Source organism: Aricia agestis, chromosome 11, assembly GCF_905147365.1.
Source record: "Aricia agestis chromosome 11, ilAriAges1.1, whole genome shotgun sequence".
NCBI classification, from domain to species: Eukaryota; Metazoa; Arthropoda; class Insecta; order Lepidoptera; family Lycaenidae; genus Aricia; species Aricia agestis.
In genome coordinates, this window is record NC_056416.1 from 15,992,634 (window position 1) to 16,018,319 (window position 25,686).

The 25,686-nt window shown below is 36.3% G+C and overlaps 1 protein-coding gene across 2 annotated transcripts in view; it reads left to right on the forward strand.

Annotated features, from left to right (window-relative positions):
- Positions 1–25,686, forward strand: part of LOC121731478 (ras-related protein Rab-37) — a 75,899-nt gene that overhangs the window by 48,141 nt on the left and 2,072 nt on the right. Inside the window, exons 1-4 of one of the 2 annotated variants that reach the window (XM_042120909.1) lie at positions 6,707–6,901; positions 7,240–7,350; positions 11,751–11,859; positions 22,698–22,808. In XM_042120909.1, coding sequence (XP_041976843.1) covers positions 6,707–6,901; positions 7,240–7,350; positions 11,751–11,859; positions 22,698–22,808 — 526 coding nt within the window. Of the gene's footprint in view, positions 1–6,706; positions 6,902–7,239; positions 7,351–11,750; positions 11,860–22,697; positions 22,809–25,686 lie in introns of those variants that run through there. The other variant, XM_042120910.1, reaches the window with a different exon arrangement.

The following is a 25,686-nucleotide window of genomic DNA, read 5'->3' on the forward strand; positions in this document are numbered from 1 at the left end:
TATATATATATATATATATATATATATATATATATATATATATATATATATATATATATATATATATATATATATATATATATATATATATATATATAAAAACCTCCACAAATACCAAATTTCAGCAAAATCGGTTCCGCGGCTTGGACAGACACACTTTCGCATTTATAGTAATACTAGCTGTTGCCCGCGACTTCGTCCGCGTGGACTTCAGTTTATAGCGCGCGATGTCAACAAAATTAGTGTCAAAAGCTTTTATAAAAAAACCCTGGTACCCCTTAAATCAATACAGCTGTGCAGTGTGCACACAATAAGTACTTCATTTTTTATATTAAACTTTATATTTTATGCCAAATTTTAAAGCATATTTAGCCCCCCAATTACACAACTTTACCCATAAACTATTTATCATTGATAGGTTTAGCCCCAATTTCACCAACGTCTGTTAGTGTTAACAGCTTGTTAAAATATCCTGTCTTCTCTTTCATTCATATGAAAAACGAAACAGCTAACGTGATACTAATTCGAGCATTAACTTTAACAGTCGTAGGTGAAATTTGGTCTTAAGGTTACGTCACTGCCTGCACAGATAAAGTACTGAGTTATTTAATACCGTAGAATAGATATAACAATCGAAAAAAATCGAGACTTAAATGTAAGATGATACCACCTCTTATAGAAAGACTTTTGAGCAAGCGTCAGCGCGATGTAGAAGACGCACGGCGCCATCTATTATGATTTTTTTGAACAAATTTACGACCCTTACAACCCTTTTTTCCAGTCAAAAAGTAGCCTATGTCCTTTCTCAGGCTTTAGACTATCTGTATACAAAATTTCATTACAATCGGTTCGGTAGTTTTGGCGTTTGGCGTGAAAGCGAGACTGACAGACAGACAGACAGAGATACTTTCGTATTTATAATATTAGTATAGATTATGTGCACACTGCACAGCTGTTTTTGGGTATTTTGATTAATTAAGGGCCGTGCTACACCGGAATGGCAGCGGCGAGGCGAGCACTTTCAGCGCTGCCATTCCGGTGTAGCGCGGCCCTAAGAGGGGTACCACTTACCAGGGTTTTAAAAAGTTTTTAAATTTGACACAAATTTTGTTGACACTGCGCGCTATAAACTAAAGTCCACGCGGACGAAGTCGCGGGCAACAGATAGTTATGAATAAAAACCATAATATATAATAAAGTAGGTATGATTAGTTCTGTTACAATAATGCAGTAAAAAATAAAACGCCATCTGTTTTCATATATTAGAATTAAAATGTTGATTGCATTGATATATTTTCTGGATGGAATATAGGCCAACACGGTACACTCAAACTCCTTAGAAATGCAGTAGGAGTTCTATAAGATAAGATAGATTGATTATTATTATACCAAGTGATAATATTATTAAACATAATATTCTAACGTATTAAAAACTATAAACAAAAACATAACAACTAATAAGTATGATTAGTTCTATGTTACAATGAAGTAAAAAATAAAACGCCATCTGTTGAATCGTATTAGAACTAAAATATTCATTGCATCGATATATTTCTGGATTTTTTATAATATTATACATAAAATATATTTAAGATTTTTGAAATATTATTTTAATACACATCCAAGACCCAGGAACATTGAAAACTTTTTGTTCCGCCTGCGGGACTCGAACCCAGGACCCCCGGGATGAGCGCTGGCCACTCGCAATGCGAATTAATTTTCATCGATATTTTCATGGAAATAAGATATTTTCCCACATCAAAATGTAGCCTATGTCCTTTCTCAGACTCTAGAATAACTATGTACAAAATTTCATTGCAATCGGTTCAGCAGTTTTGGCGTGAAAGCGAGACAGACAGACAGACAGACAGACAGAGATACTTTCGCATTTATAATATTAGTATAGATTTATAGGTAATACTAGCTGTCCCGGCAAACGTTGTTTTGCCATATATATTTTTTTTTTTTGGTATGAAAAATAGATGTTGGCCGATTCTCAGACCTACTCAATATGCTCACAAAATTTCATCAAAATCCGTCAAGCCGTTTCGGAGGAGTATGGCAACGAAAACTGTGACACGAGAATTTTATATATTAGATAGATTAGTATGCACATTTCCTTGTAATTATTTTACTAACAGAACTCATTTATTTTAGTGTACTTTTCATCCTCTACTGCGCCTACTCGTATTTTGACGACTAGCTTTTGTAGTATATACTCGTATTCTTGTCTCAGTACGTAGTTATCTGTAGTACGTATTCACCGGAAAATGTTCAATAAGTAAAAAAAAGTTAATTCAGAATTTTTACTATTTTTTATTAGCTATGACACAACATGTAAATATAGCATACACAATAAGTACTTATTATGTATGATTTAAATTCGTACAACACGCTAAAAAAGTTGTCAATTTTCAATTAAAAAAATATTAATTCAGGGTTTGTTGACACTGCCGCGGCGTGGGGTCGAAAAGAACCCCACACCGCGGCAGTGTTAACAAACTCGTTATTGTTCTCGGGGATAATTGCTGAAGCGAATTAGGAACAATTTCAATAATCCTACTTAATTTGTACTTCAAACGAACTCGAGGGTCGAAATCACCTGAAATCCCTTTTCGGGTGAAAACTGAAGAGGCTGTAAAAAGATTAAATTTGCTTAAAGCTAGAATATTTATTTTTCTACACAGTAAGTTTAAACAACAAACAAATTATGTATTCCTTATTTTTATGGGGAAACTCGACACGCCGCCGGGGCGCTTGCCCATATAAAAGTGGAAAAAATTGGTCTTTCAGCGCTGCTACTTTCACAGTGAACTCTCTATAAGGAACACGTACACAGCCAAAAGATAATAACTTAGTTATGTTACCCCTCTACATTATAGGGGACCCATACACACCCTAAAGTATTATAAATTATCAAGTAGTTTTGTAACAACCTGTATAATATAAATAAATAAATCCAGCCTAATGTTTCCACTGCGTCAGTTACAGAACTCAACAGTTATTATTATTATATTATTATTTACAGCAGAATTTCACCGAATTAATTTACAAAGGTTCTTTAAATGTAATCGGCTTATTGGAATTCTGTTAATTATGATAATAATGATTTAAATACAGTTAAATTATTTAATTTAACTATTAAAATTATTTCCTTAAGTATCAGTGTCACTGGACACTGGCTTTGCTAGTTTTGAAGTACTTAGTGTAAAAGAAGAAACCGTATATTTTGAGAATATAAAAAGCTTATTTAATGATTTATCTATATATATATATAAATGGATTTTCAATTCTGTTAGTAACGCTTAAACTCGAAAACGGCTGAACGGATTGGGCTAATTTTAGTCTTAAAATATTCGTAAAAGTCCAGGGACTGTTTTAAAGTGACACGAAGTTCACCGGGACAGCTAGTTGAACTTGTATATGAGCCATTATCGTTTAACGCACATAAAACGTACATTTTTAGGGTTTTTGCACGTAATTTTCCGGGATTCAAAGTTCCATAATTTTAAACAAAATTTAGTGGCTTGAGCGAGAAGAGGAAGGACAGACAGGCATACTTCCAGATTTTAAATATTAATTATAATTTTCTACCTCCGTATGGCCTAATGCCTAGGTAACAGGAACGAAAATATGTCGAGTCTGTCGACGTGCATTTCGAAATGCAAACAAATTGATGAGATCTATCAGTACTTAGTAAATATAGTTTAATGAGAAAACTTATTCGATCACAGTTCACGGTTTTCTTGGAAACATCGATAAGGCCGTACTACGTTGTATAATGAAAAACCTACAGACAGTTATTTACAATACAGACCATAAAGTTAATATACCTAGCGGAATAGAGCAACAATCTCGAGCTGTCAAAAGAAACCGAAATTGATTTACGTCTGTGTGTAAAAAATTGTTTACGTATACACTTACACAAGGATGTTTCGAGATTAAATTGTCAACATGCCGATAAGTACCGACTGGACGTCAAATAGAAAGAAATTGGTTGTGCTGTCATCTATCACACGTCTCTTTTTACCACGCAGTGTTACTGATAGTGACATCTCTCTTGCTCAGGCCTTTGTTTCTCTATTCCGCTAGGTATATTAACTTTATGATACAGACTAATTGTCCGCGGTCCTACGTTCGTGTCTACAGAATATGTGAGGATGATTAACTTTCTACGTTTTTCCACATTTTTCTCTGATTTTGCAATAAAATTATATTTTTCTCACGCTACTCATTTGACTTAATTAGTAAATAGTTGTTCACGAAATATAAAATCAAATTCTGTTAATGATCAATCTACGACTTTTACTTTCAAACAAAAATCAAAATCTGCAGTAGTCCTAGCAAAATAGTTACTTTGACTACTCCTAGAACAGATTTTTGCATATTTGACGTAGATTCAAATCTTCAATTGCCATGCTAAGCTGGTACAATCGAAATTCGAAACCCTTATTGGTTGTTATCCAAAGAGAGCCATTTACATAATGTGAATTTACATTTTGATTCGCTCTGCCGGCTGCCCCCTTCACTTGAAGGTGGAAATGTGATTAGCAGCGCACACTTCGTTTGTCCTCACAATAGAATATAAATTGACGATACAGCAGCTGATAGAAAAATTCGTTACCCTCGGACTAGATTTTTGATTTAATTTCAAAATCATTTTCAAACGCTCGAAATCGTTGTAGTTCAAAGATAGCGATGGACCAATCAATGCCCAGTTTTGAAGTTTTTTAATAGGATTTATTGATTGGTTTACTTTTGGACGTTACTCAATTATAAAACTTTTCCTTCCTTTTTAAAAAACTTCCCCGGCCATAGACCATAGTCCAATTAAATTAAACAGAACTAGCGAGTAGCGCGTCGCGTTGCGGCCTGAATTGACACTTACGTCATTATAAATTCATACTGTCATTATAAAGGACATAGGATACTTTTTATCCCGGAAAAATGTACGGTTCCCGAATTTTGGCGCAGTGGAGTTGCAGGCGTCATCTAGTTGATTATAAACATATAACACACAACTTTTGATTGTCCCAGTAACTTGCTTATTTATGAGTCCCACACATTAACAGTCCGCCTGCAGGCTCTGGTCGGCAGGCTGCCTGACAGTCATTGACCGTCGATACAAAATCTACAAAATCGTCAGGGGAACTGTGAGTGGTCTTTTCCGATAAACTGCCAGACGACGGCCTGCCGGCGAACTGTTAATGTGTGGGGCCCTTTAGCATTTGCTAAAAAAATATACGCGTTGACTTTTGAGAACCCCAGGCCCAATTTTTCATCAGTTAAAAATAAAACGTGTGAGCTGTACGTGGAGCTAACAAACTCTTTGACCGCCCATCTCGGTTGATTGGCACGAAGTTTTCCCCGAATTCAACCACAAGCCGGTTGCTTTTCAAATTTCACGGAAATGAAAAACTTTTACGTCGTAGCCCGTAGGATTAGTCACCATTACTAATATTGGGATTTAATTTTTAACGTGGGAGAGCCATGCTTCGGCACGAATGGGCCGGCTCGACCGGAGAAATACCACGGGCTCACAGAAAACCGGCGTGAAACAGCGCTTGCGTTGTGTTTCGCCGAGTGAGTGAGTTTACCGGAGGCCCAATCCCCTACCCTTTTCCCTTCCCTACCCTCCCCTATTACCCTATTCCCTCTTAAAAGGCCGGCAACGCACCTGCAGCTCTTCTGATGCTGCGAGTGTCCATGGGCGACGGAAGTTGCTTTCCATCAGGTGACCCGCTTGCTCGTTTGCCCCCTATTACATAAAGAAAAATTGAGTAGGCATCTATAATTTGGTTTGGTTTATAATAAGGACAGATGTCATGAAGACAGATGTTTAGACTTTAGACTCCTTTAAATAGTTTAAAATAAAACCTCTAAAATCGGCATTAATATAGCTCAAGCTCTCAAGCGATTTAACTTTTTCGCGTGTGCCTTGAGAAGTTGAGACCCTTGAGCAGGACTCCAACCGGCGATTCTTTTCTTAAAAACTTATATACTTACCTAAGTATAATAATATTATAAATGACCACGTAGTAGGTATCTAACGTACCTTAAATGCTATAATGATATGCTCGTTATGATAAAACTATGACGAGGGTTGACATGTTTAACTTGCTAGTTTAGAACTAGTAGCCACCTACAGGTTACCCTTAATATTGTTATTAAATAAATCTGATATTAATATCGTAATTTCAATATATTATTAAGAATACCCAGTGCCGTAAACAGTCTGTTTTGCGCCCTGTGCGAGCTTCTACAACTGCGCCCTTGTTTTTTTAGGTATTATATTACCCAAAGCAATGAATAGGTCTATGTTACTGTTGGAATCGTGCTCTAGGGGCGCAGCGGGAACTATTATCGGGAGCAAACCGAAAAATAATACTCCTGCCTAGTTTGGTCATTTTTGCGACCCCCCCCCAGAGTCTACGCCCTGTGCCTGGGCACCGGTGGCACCGCCCTATTTACGGCACTGAGAATACCTTTTATATGTCGCTTTAATATAAGATGAAAACGTTTTTATATTAGGCAACCAATTCAATCAAGTTTCTTTTCTTCATTATGTAATATCTTTTCTTTGTATTTTTTCTGTTATTTATAGTTTTCTACTTTACAAAAAATTCAACTTTTCAAATGCAAAAAATCTAAAAGGCAATGTGAAAAAATTGAAGACAATGCGAACAAACTGTTAGTGAACACAATTATGTGGAATCCTGGCGAGCCTCGGCAGATGGAGAAGAGAGTGGTAGTGGGGAGAGTCAGACCCACCTGGGCGAGGAACCTGCCAGACGGGAGAGATGATGATGACAAGAGCGAGGAGACTGGTGCTATGCCACACAGCGACCCACCGTCTCCAACGTACGACAAGCAGGAGGAGAAATACGATGTTTTCGGCAAGGTGAGATCTCTTGTGTGCTATGGGGCCCTGGTAGTTTTCTTAATCATTGAGACTGGTTTAAGAAGTAAATTAAACACGCTTGGCAAAATGAAAACAATTTGAGTAGGTATGTTGTTATAACGTAAATGTGGATTTTGCTTTAGGAAAAATCTTGGCTAACTTTTTCACGAGGTCATAATGTGAATTGTGAAAACTGATTCATGAAAATTCAATTTTATAGCCACAAAATCTATCTATAGAATCTTAATATTCTCTTATTGATATTAAGAGATCATATTTTGTGTATTTTTTATTATTCTTTATTTGGTGGGCATTCTGTTACCAATTTGAATTTCTAGGTGATGCTGCTGGGTGACAGCGGGGTTGGCAAGACGTGCATGCTGGTGCGTTTCCGGGACGGCACGTTTCTGGCGGGAAACTACATTTCCACCGTCGGCATCGACTTCCGGGTATTACGCGCGCTCTACACACACTGTAATGCTTGGGATACACTATCGCAAATGTGATAGTCGTTGGAGTAAAGATCAGAGTTGAAATAAGTCTGAAAGCACTCCGTCTTATTCCCTTAGATTTAAGCATGTTATATTTAAAAGAAAAAGCTTACAAAAATGTTTGAACGTTTCAAACTCAAACTAATTTTTTTTTATTCAGATTATATTTTTTTCAAATATTCTCTGAACGTCGGGACTATTATATACTGGTGCCTACCGCCGGTTCGGGAACTAACCTGGCGAGAAGAACCGGCGTAAGAAACTCGCACGGGGCCATCTTTTACTAAAAGGATGGAAAATTACAAAAAATATATAAAATTACAGTCACAGTGTCATTATGACTAAATAAAACACAACAAGTGTACAATACATAATATTTAAATAGAGAAACAGCTCTGCAGGGGGCGACCTATAATGGTGTAGGTACTATCATTCATGAAATCAGCAACTTTATAGTAAAACTCTACGCTTTGGTAGTTGGTACACAAACGTTTTTTAACAACTTTTTTAAATTTATTAATTGATATTGTTGATCTTGAACTTGTTGCTGGACTTGAAGAACGTACTTAATCAGAGTCTCTGAAAGCAATAAATTATTATTTATTGATCGTCTAATATTTTATTTTTAAATTAATTAAGGCCTTATGGGAAAGAGCCTAGCCTTAACCAGCTTTACGTTTCTAATTTTCTCTCTCTAATTTTCTAGCTTCATACTTACTACCTACTATAAATTTAATGCTTTTATGAAAACAAGAGCTTTTCGTGCGATTCAGAACTGTTCTCTGATAATAACAGTACGGAAAACAAAAAGCCTCTTTAGAAGATTAGCTATTATTCTGTAGCAAAATTTCGTAGATATTATAAGTGTCATGGAACGACGTTTCTTAGAAAAACCATTGAAACTATGTACTTGTTCAATATTCAAAAATCGTATCTACATAATAAAACATTTATACGTGGGAGAGCCATGCTTCGGCACGAATGGGCCGGGTCCACCGGAGAAATACCACGTTCTCACAGAAAACTGGCGTGAAACAGCGCTTGCGCTGTGTTTCGCCGAGTGAGTGAGTTTACCGGAGGCCCAATCCCCTACCCTATTCCCTTCCCTACCCTCCCCTATTACCCTATTCCCTCTTAAAAGGCCGGCAACGCACTTTTAGCTCTTCTGATGCTGCGAGTGTCCATGGGCGACGGAAGTTGCTTTCCATCAGATGACCCGTTTGCTCGTTTGCCCCCTTATTTTATTTAAAAAAAAAGTATCTTTGATATTAAAATAAATTTAATAATATACTTATTATCTAGGAGTATTATGAACTTCGTAACATTAATGTTTTGCAAATCTAGCTCTTATTATTCTTTGAGAGTTTGTTCTTGCAAAAAAAAACAATTAGCTATCATGGTCGTCAGGGGTTCCATTAATTTCAAACGGTCTCGCCAGAGGTCTCGCGCTATCAATGGCGTCGAAGTTTGGCGCGTACTCCGCCCCTGGGCTTGACAGCTGTGCTTGAAATTTGAATTGACTGATTTATTGCTCCTTAACTTTTTGTAGTTGATATTATATGAAAAACTTAAAGTATTAGTCATCGGTAGACATCGGATTATATGCATTTGCATACTTGCATAATATGCAAATGCATATATAATGGTACTTTTTAGGCGTTAGTGCATATTTTGTAAATTTTTCCTGGATAGTGCATATTTCAGTGGTTTTATGCCCTCGTAGTCTCCAAACTAGCTATCATAATACACACCGATGTCACGAAATAGAGGTACGATAGATCAAAATACTTCAAATATGGCCTCATCCTTATTTACTTCCGAGCCTTTCGTTATTCACCCGATATAGGTACTATACTATATTATATTTCTAGAAACAAAATGTTTCTTTGTTATTGGCAAAAAAGTAGGTACTTAATGAAGTTTCTCATGGGCATTAAGATTTTAGTAGGAAAATGTTGGTAGAAAATTTTTGATACTCAGTATAAGAAACAAAAAAACCTGAATTTGATGGAGTGATGAATTATGGCGCATTTATTGACGGCACCACCGGGAAACTCTTTAAAAAACAATAAATTTTAATATTAAGCGACTTTTGATTGTGCATATTTTGTGCATATTTCGGCTATTTTTCGTGCATATTTACATGCATATTTCGGCACTTTTATGGTGCATATGATCCGATGTCTAGTCATCGGTATCGGCGTTATTAATTTATGTTCGTTAATTGTCTAATCTTTTGTTCCTTGAAGTAATACCTAAACTCTACCCCTACAGTTTAGGGAGATCGCAGACGACACACTTTTTGTGCGATCGCACGCCGGCGCGCGATGGGCGCCGCAGACTCGATCGCACAAAAAGTCTGTCGTCTGCGTTCTCCCTATGGGCTATGAGTTATGCTTAGGACTGATACTAGAATAAGAATTATAATCACTTATTATATATTTTGTTTTATATCATATAATTAACCTGAATTAAAAGTATTCAGGTTAATTATATAATTATAATTATATACATATAAGTAGACATTTTTAGGAAATATATTTATTTTACAGATGTACCTACATTTGTTACACCTAAAAATATTTATAAAAAATAAATACACTCTTATTTACTTAAATTTGAAAAACCACTTATTAAATATCGTTTAAAAATTTCCCGCTAAAACGCTAAGGGCCGCGCTACACCGAAATGGCAGCGGCGAGGCGAGCACTTTCAGTGTCATATGATTTTAAACTTTATCTTCATTATTGTAATACATAGTATCGCTTGAGAAAACGCGGCCACGAGCGGCCGTAGATTTTTACCTACATATTTTTTAGGGTTCCGTACCCAAAGGGTAAAAACTGGAAACCCTATTACTGATACTTCGATGTCTGTCCGTCTGTCTGTCTGTCTCTCAGGCTGTAACTCAAGAACGGTAATAGCTAGAGAGTTGAAATTTTCACAGATTATGTATATCTGTTGCCGCTATAACAACAAATACTTAAAACAAAATAAAATTAATATTTACTTAATTAATATTATTTCACCCAATACCCATACAACAAACGTGATTTTTTTGGCCTTTTTTGCTCTATATCAATAATGGCAACAGGTAGGTACTTGGATTTTTCTAAAAGTCCTTAGTTATATGTGTCATTTAATATTTAATAATAATATTAAAATAAAATAAAAAATTAAGGAAGGCTCCCTGCATACAAGAAAACACAATTTTTGGCCTAATTTTGCTCTATAATGGTACGGAACCCTTCGTGCGCGAGTCCGACTCGCACTTGGCCGATTATTACATCTCAATGCAATTAAACGTTTATTATTCGTAGCAATTAAAATTAAAAATCTGTAAGCCTGAATAAACAAGTACTGACGTTATATTATTTTAAACTCTTGTATCCTGATTCATGGCTAACGAGAGATTAAATTCACGGCTCGACGGGTTTTCCGTATAGCTGACTCGCTAAATTGACAGAATTCAGAATTAACATTTATTATAAAGAAAAAATATAAATAAATATGAAAGAGAATTAAAAAAAGTTTTAGAATTTGAATCATAAATTACAGCTTACTTAATTGGCATTGGCGCCAGAAAAAGATATAATAATTAATATAACATAGTATTAACATAATATAATATCTTTTTCTGGCGCATACGTGTAACGTGATTTATATTTTTCGCATGTTACTTATATATTTTATTTTAAAGTCTCATGTTATGAAAAAATAAATAAATTATGAATGTTCGATTAAATCATTTAGGTTAGGTTGCACCAGAGGCGTGGTTAAAGTTAGAGTTATGGTTAAAGTTAAATATGGCGTCCTTTAGCTTTAACTTTAACCGGAAAATTCACAGATGTCTGTTGCATTTTTTTATTGAAGCTACAGGTAACGGGATTGAGGGTATAAAAAATTGAATTATCCGTAAAAAATCGACAGGAAAAATATATACTTAACACTGTAAAACATAGTAAATTTTCAGAATACGTACTCGTATGAGCGGAGGTTAAATATGGCGTCCTCGGACGCCATATTTAACCTTAACCAAAGATTTGACATTTTGCACTGTAGTTATAGTTACAGAACTTATAGTTAAAGTTAGCTTCATGGTGCAACCCAACCTTAGATATTTTGAACATTACTTTTTGAACTTCTGCAAACTTGATCAAAACATATTGACAATGAAAATTTAACTTTGTGATATCTGTGACATTAATTCTAATTTATAAACGTTTATCCAAATTAAAGGTATTTTAATAATTTTATTAGTAGAAACTCCTAAAATAGAAACAATTTAGAGAAGTTTTGATAAATATTATCAATTATTGAATAAGTGAAAACGCTACAGCTGGCGCCATCTGTTGCAGAATAAAGTAGTTACTGTGGACAACATCAAGGTGAAACTCCAGATTTGGGACACGGCGGGACAAGAGCGGTTCCGTAGTGTGACCCACGCCTACTACAGGGATGCCCACGGTAAATAACATTTTAATATTATAATACATAGTAATACCAGCAAGTGCGATATTTAATTATTAAAATGTGTTTAAAAAACCATGTTGCTAAAGCGCCATCTAGCGAACAATTTGTAAGACGACACATATCAAGTTTTGAGTGAAGCTAGCACAAGTTTCCAGGCAAATTGAAAGCTTTCTTAAAGCTTCACATAAAGTGACATCTATTATAAAGCTTATAAGTTATAGCTTGTGATTGTCTAGTGCAAGTTGCAGCATTGCAGCATCCAGGCGCGGGCGGTACTAAATACAGGTACCTGTACTAAGTACCTACTATCAAAGAAGTTGATTCCTAGGCAGATGGGGGACCTACGTAGTTTGGTCGCGTTATCTCAAACCCAGCCGACAGGTCACAATTAAGTATTAACTTTAAATTGACATGATCCAACCAAATGACGTTGGTCTGTCAACTGCCTAGGAATCAATTTCCTCGATGGTACATAACTAATACAGTTATCTTAATTATGTACTTACATATTTTTTATAATAATTGTAATAACTAATAATAAATATAATATCATGATAATATATATCATGGTAATAATAATAATAATTGTTTATTGCATTAAATTTTACAAAGTACAACTTAATTACTAGTGGACTCCACACTAGGTCTGGCCTGTCTCGTGGAGTCCATGAGTGGTCTTACCAATAATAATAATTTTATCTAATTACATAGAATCGTTTTTTTATACAAAATAAAACCTTACAATTATCCATGAACGATTAATTATGTGTGTGTGTGTGTGTGTGTGTGTGTGCGTGCGTGCGTGAGTGCGTGCGTGCGTGCGTGCGTGCGTGCGTGCGTGCGTGCGTGCGTGCGTGCGTGCGTGCGTGCGTGCGTGTGTGTGTGTGTATATAAAGGTAAGCATAAATTCCTGCATGTGTTGGGCAAAAGTGGACTTTACTTTGACACTTTGAACCCTAAAAACTCGACGACTAATATTAGAAAAGTCACCACGTTGAAGACATATACGGTGTTGTTTTAAAACTAGCTTTAGAATATAAAGTTGCCTTACATTGAGTAGAGATAGTTCATTATACAATAGTTTTGTAGGATACATAAGAGGCCTCCTCAACATTACTTTTAAGACCGATCTCTGAGCTCTTTTCAGATGTATCATAGTAGACTTTCCAGCACCACCCCATATAGTGAGGCAGTAGCAAATTACGGATTCACACAGGGACATATAAACCAGGTGAAGAACGTTCCTGCTTGCCGAGTTCCGCAGAAGCCTCATTAAGAAGATGATTTTTCTTGTGCGTTTAGCTACTAGCTCAATGTGGGGCTTGAAAGTTAGTCGTTCATCTATTAAGACACCGAGATACCTGATGTGATCTACTTTTTCAATTTCCTCGCAAGAGCATGTCAATAAACTACATGTGGGCAGGTGGATCTTGAGTTTTAGTGAATGTTTTGGAGCAGTTGCCTGGGTTTTAAAGAAGCATACGTATTTAGTTTTTTTTACGTTTAGAGATAGCAAGTTTAGATCAAGCCACTTTTTCATTGCATCTATGCCAATTTGGGCCTCCTTAATGACTTTTTGCCAGGATTTATTATGGAATATAAGAACTGTGTCATCTGCGTAGGAGATTACCTCAGCCTTGCCTTTGAGGACACCTTGAATGTCATTTATATAAATAGTGAACAGTGTTGGGCCTAGTACGCTTCCCTGTGGGACTCCAAATTCAATATTTTCGCAATCACTGAGGTAATCGCCTATTTTGACACATTGTCTTCTATCGCAAAGATAAGTCATAAACCATTGGAGTGGGAGGCCTCTGATACCAATATTCTCCAATTTTTTTAGTAATATTGGCGTCGCCACCGTATCAAATGCTTTTGCCAAGTCTAGAAAAGTACCAATACATTTATTTTTACTATCTAGATAAGAGGTTACTATTTTAGTCAATAGAGATACAGCATCTTCCGTGGACTTACCTTGTCTGAAGCCAAATTGTTGATGAGAAATTATATTATTGGACTCAAGATATGATATAAGTCGCTCATTAACAACCTTTTCAAGGATTTTTGAAAAAGTTCCTAGAATGGAAATCGGCCTGTAGTTGGTTGGGTTATGCTTGGGTCCGCTTTTGTGTATTGGGATTACCTTAGCGATTTTCCACTTCGTTGGAAAAGTTCCAGTGCTAAGACTGAGGTTAATAATATGTGTTAGAGGCAACAAAATTTCAGATTTTATACGTTTTATAGTCTTTGAGGCAAATCCATCAATACCCGGGGAACTGTCACTTTTTAAGGTTGCAATTATTCTGTCAACCTCAAAGGGGTCAGTTGGTTGCAAAAAGAAATTGCTACCCGAGGACTCCTTAAGCTGTTGCTTAGTAAGTATACTTTCTAAGGTTTCATTACGAGAGAATTTTGCTAGCAAAAAATAGGATAATTTGTCTCAGTCCATGTTCAGACATTAGGCAAAGATATTCAGAGCTGTGCTGATTAGAGGGCATTAAAATATTTATGTTTATATCACCGGTTACTACTATTGTCGAGTATTTTTTTACTGAATTAAGAATTTCATCTAGCGAAGTTATGAAGTTATCCAGGTGCCTATGTGATGGTGAACGATAAATAGCAACTAGGACTATATTGTTGGAGAGCTTAATAAGTAGAGATTCAGCATCTCGAAGAGGGGGTTCGGAAACGGTGGGGTTCCATATGTCTCTTACATATGTTACCACACCTCCAGATTGATTAAGGTTGTTTATAGTATGATAAGAAGTATATCCCTGAATTTGACCAATTACTGAGTTGGCAGATATCCAACACTCTGTAAGGATAATGACGTCAAATTCAATGTTAAGCCGCACTAGAGCTACACAAAATAAATTAAAATTGTGTTGTATACTGCGAATGTTATAGGTGAGTATCTTAAGATTGTGATTTGCGGACAAAAAACTCAAACAGTTTTCGGCTTTTGTAACCTGATGACACTCTACAATATTTGTATCAAATTCATCACTTATGAAATTAGCCATTAAATAACGTGATATTCATTATTAAAGAAAATTCATGAAATTGAAAGCGAGTGTCATACAACAACGTGTATGTATAATAGAGTTTTATATTTTGGCCAGTAACGGCCATTCCCAATATTTGATCTATCTCTGGTTTGGCCCTACTAGAGATAGGAATAACTCACATTAGACATTAGAGACATATATTTTATGTCAATTGTGAGCTATTCCTATCTCTAGTAGGGCAAAACCAGAGATAGATCAAATATTGGGAATGGCCGTAAGTGATCGGTAACACTTTTTACGTAAAACATTGACGTAAATATGACGTCTATTTTACGTCTTACCTGACGTCAACCTGATGTATTAATGATGTCATGATGATGACGAGTTTTTTTATCCCCTAAAATTACCTTCATGTGATCTTAAATTGACTTCAATGTGATTTAACTGACGTCGAGCTGACATAACAATTTGAATCTTTGTTTTCATTACCATGCGACTCTAAAAATTTTAACATAAAAAAAGCCTCTTCAAATAATTGTATAACTGTTAGCTCAAACTTTATAAAAGCCAAATGTTTATGTTTTTTTAAACCCAATTGTAATTATTTTATCACTATGCCTTTATTGCAATATAATAATTAACTTAAAAATTTCTTTATATTATTTTCTTTATCTCAAATTCAATACCATAATCCTTTCCTTTATTTCACGAGCATAGAGTATAAGTATTAATAATTTTCATACAAGATGTAAGGATATGATGTTCTTTTTACATCAGTTTTACGTAAAAATGGGGACTTTTGTCTTACATAGAAGCGTGATGGTAATATTATATCATTTCTACATCAGTAAACTGATATATTATGTACCTTATGTAATCATATGACTTACTAATTACATAAATGATACATCAAATTATGACTCGAATATGACGTCACAGCATGATGAAAATATGATGTAATATGGACGTAACAGTCAAGTCACAAAAATGACATCACATCCCCGCGTTCCAGATGACGTTAGAAACGCTCACGCTCAAGACCGTAGTTTTTCCCGTTCCACTAGCATGTGAGCGTCAGCGATACAAACCCAAGTGGAACGGATTATGGATCGTTTTGAGCGTTTTGAGAAAAGTTTAAAAAAAGAACTATAATTTTTTTTATACATAGGTACAATGAACCGAACTTGGATATTATGATCCTTTTCTTCAAGTCGTAAATAAAAGTAATTTTATTGTTTATATTTATTTGTTTTTGTTACATTTATTTTACAAATAAAATACATAATATTATATTTGTTTGGTTTTTAGTATTACATTTTTTTTACTTAAGTAATCATATTTTAATATAGTTAAACTTTTATTATATTTGAGTTTTCACATTGAATCATATTTTAATAACAAAACCACATACTTTGAATATTGACTATAATTGTCACAATATACATATAAACGTTAGGTAACAATACCGCATAATGTTTAGTCAAGTACGAATAAATCAACAGGTATAGGAGAGATGAAAATTACTATTAATTATTATAATATTTTATAAGAAATCATTTGACCTTTCATTTAAAACAATTTATTTTCCAATCAAAATATTTCATTAAATGTTATTTAATTTATTTAAGTAATATAAATATTATTTGTAATGAAATAATATAAAGTTTTTTTGTCTCTACTCTCTCCTGAAAACTTTCCGAACATGGCTTTCGCGATATAGTTACGTTAAAATAAAAAATAAAAACTAGAACGCCCACTTTGACCCATCTTCGTCGAGGGTCGTATTGAGCGAAAATGATGACGTCATGAGTGACGTCATAGCCGCGATCAAAACGACCCCGGTCGCCAAAGGGAACGGCAGAAGTACACGTTTTGAGCGTTTTGGTCAAAATTAACGTCATCTAGAACGCAGCCATAGAAGTCAAGTTTTTATGTCAAATCGAGGTCATAGTGATGTCATACAACATGACATCAAATGAAAGTCATCAAACATAGTCACTATTATGTCATACCTACGTAAAATTTTGTGGACCTCTGTGTGACCTATGTATGACGTCATTTTAAAGTCATGTGTTCACTGGGGTGTGAGAACGAATTAAATGCAAGGATTTGGATTGTCATTATAACTATAAGATTGTGAAGTTTAGTGTCAACTTGTTCATGTACGAATTGTAATTAAAGGCTGTATAGTAATATATTAATATAACTTAAATAATTATTATAGTATCTACGAGTAAACACACACATTACAATGGATATTGACTTAAATAATTTAAAATTAATGAATTTTGGCAACAATAGTACCAAAGTAATTTTATTATTCAGAGCTAAGAGATGGGTTAATTTGTATGTCCGAAACAGCAAATCCATCCCGCGGCTGACATCCAATCCTCTCATCCAAGTCGGTTTGTGTACGAATAGGTATAGCCGGGCAATTCTCAGCCTTTCGTATATGGATTGTGCCATTTCGTACCCAACAAAAACGAAATCCACTAGTGCGTGCTCGTGTGCGTGCTTCACGAAATAAAAGTCTATTTGTGCTAGTTAGCCGCTCATTAATGTAGATGTTAGTTGTTGATCCTTTATTAATATCGTCGGAGGAGACAGGTCTTCTTTCTTTCGCAGCTTTTAGGATGCTATTTCGCGTTGCACGACGAGTAAGTTTTACGACGATGGGTCTAGACTTTCCTAAATTAGGCTGACGTGTACCCGTTCGATAGGCCTCGCATACATCAGTTTCCGAGAGGTCTATTCCGATTTTCTTTGCGGTTAACATTGTTACGTGGACCAAATTTTCCATCTTCTCTTCGTGTATTCCTACTATTTCAATCTCATTTCTATATTTTGTTCATATACATTCAGTTTATGTTGGAGATTATTTACAGTGTTTTTAAGCAATATTATTTCCTTCTCTTGGACTTCTATTTTTTTGTTATAGAGTTCGATTTGAGTTAGGCATTCAGAAACCATTGAGAGTTTATTTACTATATTTGCATTCTGTTGTTTCAGATCGCATGCTTGCTCTATAAGTAATCGTAATTCAGATAGTACTAGCGACGTGTCTGTATTTGATGCAGGGCAGTGCGACGACTCTTGCATAATATCTTTTTGCGTGTTACAGGAGATCGGAGAAGAATCCATTCGACGGCGCTTTTGCCCGAGTGTAACGTTAGTGTCTTTTGCCATATCAACCAATAGCTTTCTCTGCAAATCAGGTTCAGACTGTACATGCGGAACTCCAGAGTCCGGTGTTTTGGGAGGAGTGCTAATTGTTTTTGGCATTTTATTATTTTACACTTAATTGGCTTATGGCAGTATGATGAAACTGCGAAACAGACTCAAAAAGTGACTTTCCGTAGCTCAGAATCGATCCCAGGACACTGCGTTATGTGCTCACGTCCTATACCACGAAGCCAACTAGACTGTTGTCTCTACGCTCGAAAATAACGAATAGTTCTTGCTTGCAATAGTTGAGAATGTGAACTACATTGAAACATTTATTTTTTATGTAAGTACCGCAAACTTTTGACGAAATTAAATTCTTGGCGATTTAGTGAGAACTTTTTACTGTTTTTTGCACTTATTACACATTATTTAACACTGGTGTATTTATCATTAGAGAAAGTGTCAATTGTATAGTTCACTGGTATAATTGTATTCACAGTTTTCTTCAGTTTAATAGCACTTTGGGAATTAAATTTACGGAGCTAACGTAAGCGTGTGTGACCTGCACGGCAGCGAACCGACCACTGCTGTCTGCTCTATAAATTGATGATAATATATATTATGTTCGGGGTCATTCATATGTTACGTCACTAACCTTTTGTGGAATTTATGTGGGTTTTCGTACCTGCTTTTTAATACTGAAACGATGATCATATAATGCAGCTGTCCCTCTATTTACGATTACTACTTGTTACGAGAGTTATTCGATCTCGGATTCTTGGAAATCTATTGTTATTCTATTGTTATCGCGGTTGAATTCGACCGCTTGGGAGTTGATAGGTTAAGGTGACGCCGCGTTAAAGTAAAAAAACCGTGTTGGATATGTGTTAGAAAACAAGCAATGGAACGGCGGAAAAAGCGGGATTCTTCAGTCAAAAGCGGGACAAAGTAAAAAAAGGTATAAAATCGAAAGTTTTTTTTTATTTTTATCTTTTTATTTGCGTTGAATAACGTTTACGGGACAATAGATAGCAAATGTAGCCATATAAAATCCACCCCTCTACCTCCCACACTCTTATCTTCATTACGCACCTTTCTTTCTCAGCACGCTGCACGTACGTTCGGGCATTTCCCGAAAAGCGGGACTGAGCCTGTCCCGCGCGGGACATTTAATTTTGATGAAAAAATCGGGACGTCCCGCCAAAACCGGGACGTCTGGCAACGCTAGTCCTAGACTAGGGTTTACAAGACTAGTCAATATTTATCACTTGTATGATCACTGTTGATCGATTATTTAGTTATAGCAGCTAACTTAGATCACAATTTTTCATCTCAAAACTGACATAAAAAGCCTGACGAGGAAATTAGAAATCTGGCACTGTAAAAATTACAAAATAGTAAGTAGTTAAGTAAGTATATTTTTTTAATTAATTAAATACTTAACACAAATTAAATATGTGATTTTTCTCAACTTTTTAATTATTTTTTTGCAATTAGGTAGGTGAGATTTCCTATGTTTCTGGTAAGTCATAATATTATGGTTAGGAGGTTCGTAGTTAGGAGGTCAATCTATATAAGTCACTATATCTTATTAAAAAATCAAATTTTAGTATATTTTGTAATCGATTTATCATAAGTCTATTTTAGTATTAGTGCATAAAATATTTAAGAGCCCACCGCTATCCTCCAATCGTGATACAATCATTCCATGAATCGTGCTCCAGGGCAATGTGCTTTAGCTGCAGCTATGGAGGGTAGATGGAGGAGAACTATCTTATATGGGGGATATTTGAATAAGTGTCCAGCTGTACGCAGTAAATAACAATTAAAAATCCTCCAAGAGTGGCGCGAGCTGCAGCAAAGGGTATGGAATGAATGTAGCCGTTGGTGACAAAATATAAATTGAAGTTAGCCGAATAGCCGAGTCACAGAATTACTGGGTTGATACCAATATATTTTGAAAAATTTAACCTAAAATAGCTGAAATAAAAGCTGCTAAATGATTTAAAATTTACCCTGTTGCTACTGTAGCGCCACCCTAATTTAACGCATTTCAGCGGACAGCGGATTTTCATTTTTACATACAGAGATAGTTCTCCTCCATCTACACTCCATAGCTGCAGCTAATAGTGAACAATATCGCGTAAAAACGGTTCCCGCATTATAGCACGAAAGTAAAGGTCGTAAGTCCCAAAAATGTTTTTGATGATTACTTAAAAATTAAATACAATACTAATATTTCCTTTAGCTATTATTTTGTAAAGTGTGTGATTCTAGTAGTGCAAGTTATTTAATGATAGTAACTCAATAAGTGTAACAGATATTTGTTAAAATGCCCAGAAAAAATCATAATTTCGAAAAATAAAACTATCAAGTCAAAATAAGTGAATCGTGTTTTCGATTAGCTAAATATCAGATAAATATACATTATACAATGATTAAATAAATTTTAATTTCATTTAAGTCAATCGTCTTCTGGGATTGAATCTTATTAGAAAACACAGCAAAATTTGACAGCCCGCTCGTATAAATCAATAATTTAAAAAAATACATACATGGTTGAATTTAGTTCACCAATACTCGCACGGACTACTTAATGGTAATCCAGCGTTTTGATGCTAAATAACTATTATTTCGATCAACTGTGCGGTTTCAGAAGTTACTGAGGTTTTGTCAAATTTATTAAACGAGGATTACCTTGAATAGGAAAGTTTCTAGAACGCTTGACTTAAAAAATATTGCTGAAAAAGTGACCCTGGTCTACCTACTGTTATGAATTATGATAGTAACAGCTCCAGTTGCAAAAAGATACCGTGTCATCTCAAGTATATGACGGAAGCCAACATCCGTTTGATTTTAAGCGCCGAAAGGTCCATGAGGATTGAGGATATTTTAATGCTAGTTTTATAGCACCAGCCGGCTAAGACAGAAAGAAAAAAGAGAAAACTTCTCTTCTTTCTTTCTTAGAAGCACTATTTCATGGGTAGGTAATGCATGTTTCGAAAAATATATTGTCAGAACTTTTTTAAATAGATATACTTACTTAATATGACTTATAGTGACTACACCTGCTAATATTATGTATTCTATGTACACCAGAAATGTGCTTATACGTGGGAGAGCCATGCTTCAGCACGAATAGGCCGGCTCGACCGGAGAAATACCACGTTCTCACAGAAAACCGGCGTGAAACAGCGCTAACGCTGTGTTTCGCCGAGTGAGTGAGTTTACCGGTGGCCCAATCCCCTACCCTATTCCCTCCCGTTCCCTTCTCACTCCTACCCTCCCCTATTACCCTATTCCCTCTTAAAAGGCCGGCAACGCACCTGCAGCTCTTCTGATGCTTCCAATGTCCATGGGCGACGGAAGTTGCTTTCCATCAGGTGACCCGTTTGCTCGTTTGCCCCCTCATTTCATAAAATAAAAATAATTACCATTAATCTTAATTTAGACTTATTGTAATTTGAGTCTCGATGTCAATCAACTGAAACTATTGTCACAGATTACTAAATACTTACTTACTAAATAGTTAGGTACTTATTACGTATTATTATTAACTTGTACTCCCAGCCAGCAGTACGTCGAGCGGTAGGTATAAAACGCGCGACCTTGAGCGAGTGACGCCTATTGTATAATGTTATATTATATAATTGATCGATATAAGGCTAATGACCGGGTAAACATATATGCGTCATGCGTGTCAAATGTCACTTAATGTGATATGTCGCAGTCGTCTGGTTGAAATTTTATTTACAGTCAAAGACTTGACGATTAACGAGTTGGTCTTTAGCTTTGACGTTAAATGTTATGGTCAACGACTTGAAGAGTTGTCCTTTATAGGCTTTAGTCATTCTTTAATGAACGCGCTAGTCTTTCAATCAAATAGGCAATAGCAGATTCAATCAGATGACTGCGACATATACGGCATTACTCATTATGACATGATGTGATCATGTGGCTATTCCATGAAGCTTCCAAACAAAGTCTATATTTAGCTCAAAATAAGCAGTGCCGTAAACAGTCTTTTTTGCGCCATGTGCGAGCTTCTACAACTGCGCCCTTGCTATTTAGATATTATATTACCCAAAGCAATGAATAGGTCTATGTTACTGTTGGAATCGTGCTCTAGGGGCGCAGCGGGAACTATTATCGGGAGCAAACCGAAAAAATAATACTCCTGCCTAGTTTGGCCATTTTTGCGCCCCCCCAGAGTCTACGCCCTGTGCCTGGGCACCGGTGGCACCGCTCTATTTACGGCACTGAAAATAAGATACTAGATGGCGCCCGCAACTCCGTTGCGCCAAAACTCGTTGATCGTGTGGAAACCGTACATTTCAAGGGTTAAAAAATAAAAAGCTTATCATAATATTATTATGTCCTTTCCCGGGACTCAAAATACTAAAAATGCGAAAGTGTGTCTGTTTGTCTGTCTCTCTATCTGTCTGTCTGTAACCTCATCACACCCAAACCTGAAATTTAGGGATATACTTACTTTAAGTCCAGCGAAAGGACATAATTATGATACTTTTTATCCCAGAATAATGCACGGTTCCCGCGCGATAAACAAATTTTAGCGCACCGGAAATCATGACATCGCTGGCCAGTACACTGGGCAATATTTCGGAACACACTCACAATATCCTGTAATGTTGTCAGCCCTGCTGCTGCTGTACGACGTGACGAACAAGACGAGCTTCGACAACATCCGCGCGTGGCTCGGCGAGATCAGAGAGTACGCTCAGGACGACGTCGTTATCATGTTGTTGGGTGAGTCGAAACATCATTTAATATCATCATCATCATCATTAACATCTCCTAAAGGGTGGGCTTCTGCCGGAGCTGTGAATTCTCATAGCATTTTCATTTCTGTCAAAGATATGCACAATGCGATGCGAATTCGCAGATAAGAAGATGAAAGAAACTTTAGTTGGTAAAACAATAGATCGTACATTAAAATAATTAAGAACATTTCAATAATTAAGTCTTGCCAAACTGGCACCTACTCAGCATCTGCTGCGAACACAGTTCGCAACGCTGGTTTTCAGTAGTTACCTATGTGTGGTCAGTTATAATATTATGTGGTAGTCTTACTCTTAGCCACCACCACCCGGAGCTGAGCCAAGTAGCGTTGCGACTTGTGAGGAAAAGTTATTGGCACTGTGACAACTAATTGTGTGTGTGCAATTGCGAATCGCATTATTTACCTGATCCTGCCACGATTCTATCCGGACACCCAGTCCCCCCCCCCCCCCCCCATGGATCCTGCGTAGCGCAGCGATTCTATTTGATAGAAAAAAAATCTTGCAACCCAGCTTAGCTTACCTCCGGTGGTAATTGATTCATATTATGCTAACGTCATCAGTCATCACTCATCCTTCATCAGCATCACCGTGTGAACTGATTCATACTATGGTAATATTAAGTACTATTGGATTCGGGTTTAAAACGTTACACATTTTTAGCCATTTATTCATAGATTACATGATTTACCCGAGAAGTCCTGCCAGAGGATCTTAGATTTGTCCAAAAACGGCGTCCTATCTAGGAAATCATCGACGAAATCTTTCGTTTTGCCTTCGTAGGCCTTAAAACGGGACAGAATCCAGAGGTAGTCATGGCGTTTTTTCGTTTCATCATCGTATTTACAATCATACATGACAGCGTAATTTTTCACGTCCAAGGCTAATACAGCGACGGGCATATCTTCTGAATGCTCTATCTTCTTGTGGAATGATGAGTGGAAGAAGATCACTCCAGTTCCATTAGAAGCAGGCCTCAATGGTCCGCCGAAAGAGTACGGCGGTTCGCCCATTTCGGTGATATTAAACAAGTTTTTTTCCGTCATTAAATTGACGAAGTCGCAGTGATTTTTCATCTCGTAGTCGTTGTCATACCTCGCTTGCTGGTACCACATGCCTGAAAGCTGCAAACATAGAGGTCATAATCAGATTATGCTTTTGTCCTGTTTTAAAAGTATAATCTTCGTATCTGTTATTGAAAATTGTAGGATGCTAACCTCTAATTTTAAATAAGTAACAGATACTCAGTTGGAAAAATCCGCACAAATTCCATTGTAAACTGGACTCATGTACACTGTACATGCAATAGGAAAATTAATATATCTAGTGGAAAGAGGCAAAACATATCGTTAAAAATTGTATGCAGATCGAACTAAAATTTTTCAGCACTGGGCGGGCTGATGATGATGAACTGATAGCTAAGAAGACGGTCGACAATGTCAGCTTTCAAACAACAAAAAATAGATCAAAATCGGTCCACCCGTTTGGATGCTAAGAATTAAGATACCACGGCATGACACACAGACAGACAGACACATCAATTTTTCTTAGATTGATTTGTAAGGGATGGCACATACGATGTTGCCACTTGCCACTTTTTAATTTCTTCACTTTCTTGACGGACTATAACATCCCTCTTTTTTGTCGGGGGTTACAAAAATATTAATATTTTTTTAAACTCGTATTTTAATAAAACAATTTACGAATTTACGAAAACAAAACGGATGATGTTGATTGAGTTGATGACTTACTCCTTTCCAATCCAATTTTGGAACTGGTGCGACCACAGGACATTTTTGATTTATGTACAAGAGAAAAGAAGATCCAACTTTAAATATAACACACAACACACAGATCTTGGATATCATCTTGGGAGGACCGCGCGAACAATGACTGTAATTTTTGAACTTGCGTCTTAAATATCCCAACAAGGCAAATCCGCCAAACAAGTTAAAAAATGTTTGCATCCCCAAAGATAACATCGTAATAATAATTTAAGTTATTTTATTAAAATTTTAATGTTACATACAGGTTGTTACGAACTAAGTGATAAAACTTTACATACTAATATTATAAATGCGAAAATGTGTCTGTCTGTCAGCCGTCTGTTACCTCTTCACGCCCTAACCGCTGAACCGATTTTGATGAAATTTGGTACGGTTTGAGAGCCATGCTTCGGCACGAATGGGCCGGCTCGACCGGCGAAATACCACGGGCTCACAGAAAACCGGCGTGAAACAGCGCTTGCGCTGTGTTTCGCCGAGTGAGTGAGTTTACCGGAGGCCCAATCCCCTACCCTTTTCCCTTCCCTACTCTCCCCTATTTCCTTCCCTACCCTCCCCTATTCCCTTCCCTACCCTCCCTAATTACCCTTAAAAGGCCGGCAGCGCACCTGCAGCTCTTCTGATGCTGCGAGTGTCCATGGGTGACGGAAGTTGCTTTCCATCAGGTGACCCGTTTGTCCCCTTATTTCATTAAAAAACGGTATCTCCCGGGAAAGGACCTAGGATACTTTTTATCCTGGAAAAATGTACGGTTTCCGGCGATAAACGAGTTTTGGCGCAATCCACAGCTCAACACAATATAACCTTCTCCTTTTTGGAAGTCTTTAGAGGCTAAAACCAAGGAAAAAAATTGTCGAAAGTCTGTTAGCATCAAAATTTTTCTTTGTTCTTGTAGTCTAAAGGGTTTGCTTCCACATCCCTTTACAATTTACATTAACGCGGGCAAAACCGCACGGATCAGCTATTATAACAATGATCTTGAATATTTGGAACTGAAACAGTTTATAATTATGTATTTACGGACATACTTAATATTGTGATTCTTTAGTATTTTAAAATTAT